The sequence below is a fragment of the Nannobrachium achirus genome (assembly GCF_963921795.1).
Source record: "Nannobrachium achirus genome assembly, chromosome: 23".
NCBI lineage: Eukaryota > Metazoa > Chordata > Actinopteri > Myctophiformes > Myctophidae > Nannobrachium > Nannobrachium achirus.
Window position 1 is genome coordinate 46,669,475 of NC_137830.1, and position 9,170 is coordinate 46,678,644.

The 9,170-nt window shown below is 40.2% G+C and overlaps 1 protein-coding gene across 4 annotated transcripts in view; it reads left to right on the top strand.

Annotated features, from left to right (window-relative positions):
* LOC308308604 (chloride anion exchanger-like) overlaps positions 1–7,685 on the top strand; it is a 28,396-nt gene extending 20,711 nt beyond the window's left edge. For all 4 annotated transcript variants that reach the window (XM_080754030.1, XM_080754031.1, XM_080754033.1 and 1 more), the window contains 8 exons: positions 624–693; positions 1,232–1,324; positions 2,213–2,308; positions 3,163–3,390; positions 3,959–4,013; positions 5,156–5,304; positions 7,002–7,070; positions 7,243–7,685. In XM_080754030.1, coding sequence (XP_080610156.1) covers positions 624–693; positions 1,232–1,324; positions 2,213–2,308; positions 3,163–3,390; positions 3,959–4,013; positions 5,156–5,304; positions 7,002–7,070; positions 7,243–7,263 — 781 coding nt within the window. In that variant the 3' untranslated portion in view covers positions 7,264–7,685. The remainder of the gene's footprint in view (positions 1–623; positions 694–1,231; positions 1,325–2,212; positions 2,309–3,162; positions 3,391–3,958; positions 4,014–5,155; positions 5,305–7,001; positions 7,071–7,242) is intronic.
* Positions 7,686–9,170: the final 1,485 nt, after the last annotated feature.

Consider the following 9,170-nt stretch of genomic DNA (forward strand, 5'->3'; position numbering starts at 1 on the left):
GTTTCTACAGTTTCTTGGACATTTATTTTAAGAAGTACATTTAATGTACTTCTTAAAATAAATGTATCATGCCTGTTGCCTTCGTGCGCGTGCAAGACACCAGTCATGTTGCCATACCTTAGCTTTTTCTGAACTGACGCCACTGCTCCCAATGGAGCTGCCTAGAAACTTCAATAAAGTCATTGAAAGAGTGTGTAGTGAGACGCGGAAGCGGGGATTGAACCCGGGACTCCCACTCGCCAGTCCAACGCACAACCAGTCGTGCTAATAGGGCTGAGCCCGATTAGCAGGGCTGTTGTCGGCCGTTGGCACACGACGTGGACCTGTCCCTCACGTGAGGGACAGGTCCACGTTGTGTGCGGCGGTCCGCGGCGTGAAGTGTGAAGCGCGAGGGCGCGCTCCAAAGATCAGGGGGGTGATTGTAGCCCCCACAGTTAGTACCAGCCATGAACCAGCGACAACAGCCCTGCTAATCGGGCTCAGCCCTATTAGCACGACTGGTTGTGCGTTGGACTGGCGAGTGGGAGTCCCGGGTTCAATCCCCGCTTCCGCGTCTCACTACAATCGCATGAAATATGAACATTCAAACTGTACTGAATTTACAGCATGTGTTAATCTTCCAGCCCACGCTGCAGTGTCCTGGCCAACATCAAAGGAACAGACATCTACAAAGACAGAAAGGATTTCCTCAGTGTAAGTCAGCATTACTCCTGAACATTTCCGATTGCCTTTGTCATCCTATATGTAGGCCTGTCACAATTATTACATAATCGTCTAATCGTGATTTTCTTTTTTTTACATAATCGTGATTATTTTTCATAATCGTCATAATCGTTTCCATGTTGAAAAATTTTCATATATTTAAAAAAAGGTCAAAAATAGTGATCTACAAGCTCACAATGCGTCGCATCGCGACGCGTTGTGAGCTTGTAGATCGGCTATTTCCACTATCAATGTTATTTTTTAAGTAGTAAGTTGTCAAATATGTCAGTAATGTATTTGTGTATTTAGGTTATGTATCATATCTACCATATGCAACTTCAAAGCCTAAAAGACAAACAGAAATGTAATTATCAACGACAAAAACTTTGAGTGACAATTAATGTTAATCGTCATGTAAAATGTCATATCGTGACAACCTTACCTATATGTTACAATCTGAAACATTATGTTGGTCTTCTCTACTAGATGTCCCCGTAAACAGATTTTCTTTTTGTTTTTGTTTTTGCAGATTTATGAGCCAGAGGGAGTGAAGATCTTTCGGATTCCTTCACCGATCTTCTTTGCCAACATTGAGTTCTTCAGGAGCAAGCTTGTGGAAGCTGTGCGTATCAACAGAGACCTTTCATTATCAGTGTCTTATAATTATAACTATCCAAAGTTAAGGGAGAGCGTTTAGTGCTCTCTTCTTTTGAGTTAACAACTCAAAATTGGATTTGACTCGGTAGCCATGGAGACAAAAAAGATCAAATCATTTAGTAAAAGGGAGGCCATAAAACATCATGATGTTATTGTTCACCAATGGAATCTGCCTTAGGCCTGACCTGATTAAAGTATACAGGCATGGTTAGGATAACTTAGATCCTAACTTAGATAACTGGAGCGGCGGCTGTGCCGCCGCTCCATTCCTAGGACTTCGCGCCCTCCGGGCGCTCAGGCAGGACTGCTCTATATTTGATCATTGATGCTTGTCTTGTAGCGGGGACTCTGCTGCCGTGCTCTGCACTCACTTGTGGAGGCAGCAGCAGCAGCTGCACATGCAAACACAGTGGTGTCAAATTTCACTCTCTCTCTCTCTCGCTTGCCCGCCCCCCCTCCCCTGTTGCCTCCTCTCTCTCGTGCTTAGCGAATGAGCGGACGGCATAGGGTTATGGGCGGTATTCCTTACGTCCTGACGACTACCGACGACTACCTATGCGACTACCTATGAGTTGAAGTCGATGTAAAGGGGGCGTGAATGGCTTGGAAGTGGGATGCGGCAATAAGCCCATTGTAAATATAAGATTGGGAAATGTTTATCTATCCTCACCATACTGAATAGTAGAGCATAATATGCTCTACTAATAATAATCTTTTGTGTCATGCTGTAGTAAAATGGTGTCTTTGTGACACATAATTGCATTTTAAAACTGAGGTTGAAGAATATTTATTCAGAGACAGTTTGATCTGTGCATGGATAACACACGTTTTATTTGCACAAATGCTGTTTCAGATTGGATTTAACCCTTTGAGGGTGTTAAGAAAGCGAAACAAAGCTCTCAGGACAATCCGAAAACTTCTGAAAAAAGGGGACCTGAAATGGAGTTCAGTAAGTAGTGTTTTCAAATTTAAGAAATAACCACCACTAATGTTGCTGCTTTGGTATCACTTTATTGTCACTTATTGTACCCTATGTTTACACATGTCATCATTATCACCATCAGTTTTAAGGGGACAGCTCTTCAGGTCAATAAGAGAAATTAAATGACGTAGTTCATTACGTAGCTAAAATCACGTTTCTATATTCAATTTATGTATAAGCTAGCCTCGCGCAGCCAGGCTTACTCATCTGCGAAGAGAAAAGCCTGGTGACAATATCAGGCAGAGACTGTTCAACTTCCGCCGTGAGAATTTCAACGGAAGACTACAACGCAGGACGTAACTTCCGTTAAACACAGCACTTTCGCCACTTCCGCTAGAACCAACCGGAAGTCATATTGTGGCCAGGGTGTGTATAAGCTGGGTAACCAATCTGTTCGCCCTCCCGGCCGTTTGCCCTAATTTTTTCTGCCGACCTCACGCTCACCGCGCTGACCGCTCGGTGGGGCGTTTTTGTATTAGACAGGGTTTAGGGTTAGACAGTTTAAGAGTTACCAGCCAAGCCAGCCAGGCAGCCAGCCACTGCCGAATAGGACCTAAACACGGTATAAAATAGCTAATATGACATGAAGTGTGGTGTAAAGTAACTAAGTACGTTTACTGAAGTACTGTACTTACAGTAGGTAAAATGTTGAGCTATTTTTTTTTTTTACTTTACTTGAGTATTTCCAATTTCCAATACTTTTATTCTTATTCCACTATATCTCGGATCCAAATATTGTAATTTTACTCCACTACAATTATTTGAAAACGTAGGTTTCAGAGACCGTGTACCATTATTGTCGCTAATGCTCTGTGTTGCAGAAAGGCTTCGTGAACAGCTCGTTTGGACCCATTCAGGACTCGGAGGATGAAAAGAACATGGAGGAGCTGGACCTCCCCACTGACTTCAAGGACCTCCCCATCAAGATCGACTGGAACTCTGAGCTCCCAGCCAACATCTGCGTCCCCAGACTGGACCTCCATAGTCTGGTGTTGGACTTTGCTGCCGTGTCCTTCGTGGACATCTCTGCCCTGAAGGGCCTCAAAACAGTGAGTCGTTATGTTTACGATGCCTGACAAATCTTTACACCAGGGGTCTTCAACAGGGGGTCCGGGACCCCTAGGGGGTCCTCAGAGTTACTACAGGGGGTCCTCCAAATGTTTGTGTGATAGAAACTCTTTTCCCCCCTTTTTATATTAACCACTTGAACCCTAACATCCATATTCTGAGAACCTTTGCCAAAAATAGCAGATCTACAAGCAAGCTCATAACGCCTCGCGCTGCGAGGCGTTGTGAGCTTGTAGATCGGCTATTTTTGGCAAAGAGCTTTGGTGTAGAGGGGAAAAAGAGCAGACTAAGTACAGAGTGAAAAGTCAAGTTTATTAGGTATTGACGGTTCAAGTGGTTAAATATCTGAAAAGTGAAAACACAAATTGACATGAATCCAAAATACACTGATGATTGTGCTGTCAAACGATGAAACTATATGGAATCTATGATAAGGTTGTGGGGGTCCCTGCTTCATCTCTCCCTCAACTAAGGGGTCCTTGGCCTGAAAACGTTAAAGATACATGCAAAGGGATGGTTTTCAAATGTCCGGCTGTTGTTTCGTTATAGGCACTGAAAGAACTGATCCGGGTTGAAGTTGAGATCTACATTGTGGCTTGCGACAGTAAGTGCTCTGCCTTTTGGGCTTGTGGTTAATGGCTCCACAGACACGGACAAGTTATCCCTCCTCCTGATTGGATGAAATTGGTATCCCAACCTGAAAACATATTTTCTCTTTACTAAAGAACTTACTCATTTGGGACCCAAATGAGTGAAAATAGCCGATCTACAAACAAATTAAACGTGTCGCTTCGCACCGCGTTGTGAGCTTGTAGATCGGCTATTTTCAGTACTTCTTAAACGTTCCATTAATTCATGCATGGAATTTATTTTATTTTTATTTTATTTATTCATGAAATTTGGCTTTTTTTGGGTATGTATATTGAGAATGTTTTGAAACAAAAATACATTATTTTTAAATGTAGGAAATAAATATACATAAAAATGGGTCCGTGACACACAAAAGGGTCCCGACCCACTGTTTGGGAAACAGAGATGATTGATTACTATCGGGATTAGAGCTAGTTAACATATACTATGACAAAAAAAACACTTAAACTACCTTTAACATAACTGTAACGGTTTTTCTTTTGTAACAGTGATGTGATGTACATCAGGGGTTTTCAAAGTGGGTGACGGGGCACCCTGGGATGCCGCGACGGCAGTCCAGGGGTGCCGTGAGATCATTTGATAATATTTGGAATTTATTTGGACACTCAATATTTACTACTAAAATATTTAGTATCATTTTAAACTTGATGTACAAAGTTATTTTCAGTCAGTTCTAACCAAAATGGCTATTATCTCAACGTTTTCCTAGCAACATAATCACTAAAATACCGTCACTATCGGGCAGAAACCTTATATCTCCAAGTTTCAAATGTGTACTTCTTTTGGTAAAGCAAAGCCCTGCTTCATCATACAAGACTGTCGCACAAAACTAGTGAAAACAGCCGATGCGAGGCGTTGTGTGCTTGTAGATCTGCTGTTTTCACTAGTTTAGTACATTTTATAGATACAAAACGAACGGTTTTGGACATAGCCGTACAAGGTTTCCACCCGACAACGACGATATGCTATACATATAAGGTGCTGGGAGTGAAAATTATAATGTAGGGGTGCCTCGGATAAAAACAATATTTATGGGGTGCCCAAAAGTTTGGGAACCCCTGGTGTACATCTTCATGTGGTTGTTTTTCTCCACAGCGTACATCCTGGAGAAGCTGCACGGCTGTAGCTTCTTTGATGATGAGGTTCTGCCTTCGATGTTCTATCTGACCCTCCATGACGCCATGCTGCACATCCTGGCCAAACACCCACAATCTGAATCGGAGAAAATGTTCAACCACGAAAAGGTGCAGAACGGAATTCAATGTTTTCATTATGTGAATAAAGCGTTCCTACTTGGGCATTCACCAAATATTCGAATATCAAAGTCACTATTCGACGTTGTTCACCAAAGTCGAATATTCGCTTTATTTATCTTATCTTTTCTCTCTTTAAAAAATATATAGTTTATAAAGCTTGGCTAGATTGGAAGTCATAAGAATGAGTTGTCAATGCCCCTGGTGGATGAATTTGCTCTATACCAGGGGTTCTCAAACCTTTTTAGGCCCTGACCGCCAAAATAAACATATTTGAACTGGGGACCCCCACCCTGACAAGCACTTGGAATTGTAGGTATTACATTTAATGTGACTCGGTTCCGCAGATAAATATTGTGAAAATAGCAGATCCACATTCTCACAACGCCTCGCGTTGCGAGGCGTTGTGAGCATGTAGATCGGCTATTTTCACAATGTTTGCCTCTTGCTTACTAATATTTGACAGTTTGGCCAGTCCTGTCGAATATTCGTCTATTCGAATACTTTGAGGTCGAATAATTCGAATACTAAAAATCACTATTCGTGAATGCCCTAGTTCCTACTAGTCATAAAACGTTCTCACTCATTTGGCTGGAGACAGATTTACAATGTTTGCAGTTGAGTTCAACCACTGGTTCAGTGGGTTGGGACCCATTTGTGGGTCATAGACACATTTCTATGGGTCACAAGTCACTTGTGACCCATAGAAATGTAGATCTGCTGTTTTCACAAGTTTGGGTCATGGGGAAATGTCTAATTTGTCTTTTGGGTCACGGGCTAAAAGAACCACTGAACAATTGCTGCTTGTGTCTTTTTGTTATGTAGTCGACTAGTCGCTGTGGAGTGGGAATCTCGTATGTCCAAAACTAAACTACTTCTTAGGAAATGTAAAAAATAACCTTCAATGTGGTTATTATTCATCTGAAGCTCTTGTTAACTGTAAATATTTATAAAATCCACAGACAAACTTTACCACTGGCGTCCCTATTTTGGGCATTATAGGCAAACCTTTTTAAATTATTTTTAGTTGTAGATCGTCTATTTTTGATACTTATACAGTGCCAAACGACTTTTAGATCAACTTTCTCACTATGGACTTCCCTGCCAGACGACTTAAATCGACTTTTACTTAGAAAAAAAACAAAACTATATATTATTTTTTTTAATTTTTTTTTTTAATTTTTTTTTTGGACCCCATTAAATCTAGTAAACATGATTTCAATCGCAATTTTGCATGTTCCACCCCCCATACAACCCCATCTTTCATACAGGGCAGCCATCTTTGCTTACATAATGTAAAACATAATGGCTATTATCTCAAGAATGCCTGAACGGATTTCCAATCTTTTTTTTTTTGTTTGAAAGCTGTGAACAGCCTGCACAAACATGGTGCATGATCTGTGCATGGGCGTGCATGATCTGTGCACTATAAATTACATGGAAGTCTATGGAGATTTTCTGGCAATAATGCCACTCGAGGGCATATTTAATTGGCAGTAACTTATTGCAATACGACATTCATTAATGAAAAAAAATCATAAACAATGAAATATGGATATGGTTTCTGCCAAACAATATATTTTCTATATTCAGTACACTAGAATATCACTGTCAAGGAACACAAGTAAATGTTGTCAGTGTAACTGCTCATGATATATGTGTATGCTGTGTAACATATTGTTTTATAGGTAATAACAACAGTTACTGTTCACCATTCAATCGGCAGAGGAGGCAGTTTAAGGAGCCGAGATAAAATTGTAAGTAACACATTTCAAATAAAAATTACTTATTTCTGTATAGGTTTTTTTTCACTTGGTGCACACTGGTGGTTCTGCATTTAATGAACCACAGTTTTTAATCAATGGCGTTTGAAAATCATTGATAGTTTGTCCCTAATTAAATTATGTAACTATGTTTCTTCACCCTCAGGATCCAGAAACCAAGTTCTAATCAACTAAATGTTTGTCCATGGCCCTTCTGGGAAGAATGTACAGAGTGGACCAAGTGCAAAAAGAATATTCTAATAATATATTGCTTTACAATGAGTAAAAATAGACTTTAACAATAAATTATGAGATATATACATATTTATATACCGTAGTCATTTTAAATTCTATATCGCAAAATCTCTGTATGTATATATTTATTTTCAGGGGAACAATTAAACTGAACCTATTGTTGCATTTTACACTGTAAATAGAGAATTTGTAGAAAAGTTGACTTACAGTATATTTTGTTTCATGTTTTGTATTTTCATGACAGAATTTCTTAGCACAGTTTCTTGTTAAATATTTTGTATGTTTTGTTCAATTTGAAGAAATGGCAAAGACCAAAAGTGCACTGACTAAATAAAACAGTTGACTCCCAATGAATCATGAGTTTTAACTTCTTGAAAGGGCCCAAGACGCAGCCATTCCTCCAGTGGAATGTGCTAGCAAACTTTCAGGGGCCTGCTGCTCCTCACTGGAGTATGCCCAACACCATAGCTTCCACTATCCAGTGGGAGATTCGTTGCTTATTATGGGCTTGCCAGTATGCAGCAGTGTTGATTTCGTTGACTAAAACTATGACGAAAAATGTTTGTCGACTGCATTTTTTTCACTGACGAAAACTAAATAAAAACGAAATAAAAACTAAGCTGTGATGACTAAAACTAAGACTAAATATATTGTCAATTTTCGTCAAGAAAATAAAAACTAGACTAAAACTTTAGGGAGGGACTAGTGGAGAAGAGAGTAATTTTATGTTTGGTTGGTCTCAGGTGTTGCGTGCTCAGATCTACAAGCTCACAACGCGCCGCGCTGCGACGCGTTGTGAGCTTGTAGATCGGCTATTTTCAGCACACAACTAAGAGTAAAATCAGCCATTACAATGTCATCAAGGCCTGCCAAAACACATTTCAGTTCAACTGTAGATTTAGCCGAAAAAGCTTTTCATATTTAGTCGACTAAAATTAGACTAAAACTAAAACTATTCAGGTGACTAAATTATGACTAAAACTAAATTACATTTTATTCAAAAGACTATGACTAAAACTAAATCAAAATTTGCTGTCAAAAACAACACTGGTATGCAGCAAACAACTGGGCTTTATTACTTTATTATTTTATGGGCTTTATTTAAGTTATCCTCTGTGAACTGATAAAACATGGATGACACTGACTAGCTTTGTTGATGCCAGCGTCAGCAGCAGTGCTGTCCTCATTGATAGTATCTTCATATCTGGTCCAATGGTTCAAACAGTAGTTGAGAAAATGCCTTTAACACAAAGGATAAGTCCCACGATAGGACCAGAGGTTTAGATATTATCATCTATAAGAAAGGTCAGCAGAGGCTGCATTTTATGTGCAGACTGAGACAGTATAATATGGATAAAAGTCTAATGGTACTCTTTTTAACCCTTCGTTTTGTTCTACAGTGTAGAATTTCAATCACTTAAGCCAGTGGTTCTCAGCCTTTTCAGGCCGTGACCCCAAAAATAACCATATTCATGGGGACCCCCCCACCCCGATGAGCACTAACAGTTGAGGAATTACATTTTGTATAACACGGTTCTGTTGTGAAAATAGCAGATCTACATGCTCACAACGACATGTTAAGTTAATCATCTGAGGACCCTCCAAAATAATCTGGGGACCCCCCACAGGTTGAGAACCACTGACTATATGCACACTCCACAACAATGTCCACTAGAGGGCGGGAAAACACACTGCAGACGAATGAAAGATGGGCCAAGCTTGAACTATATACAGTAGATCACTGGTTCCCAACCTGTGGTTTGGGACCCCCAGGGGGGTCCCCAAATTATTTTGGGGGTCCCCAGATGATTAACTTAATGTGTATCATTGTTTTCTCAC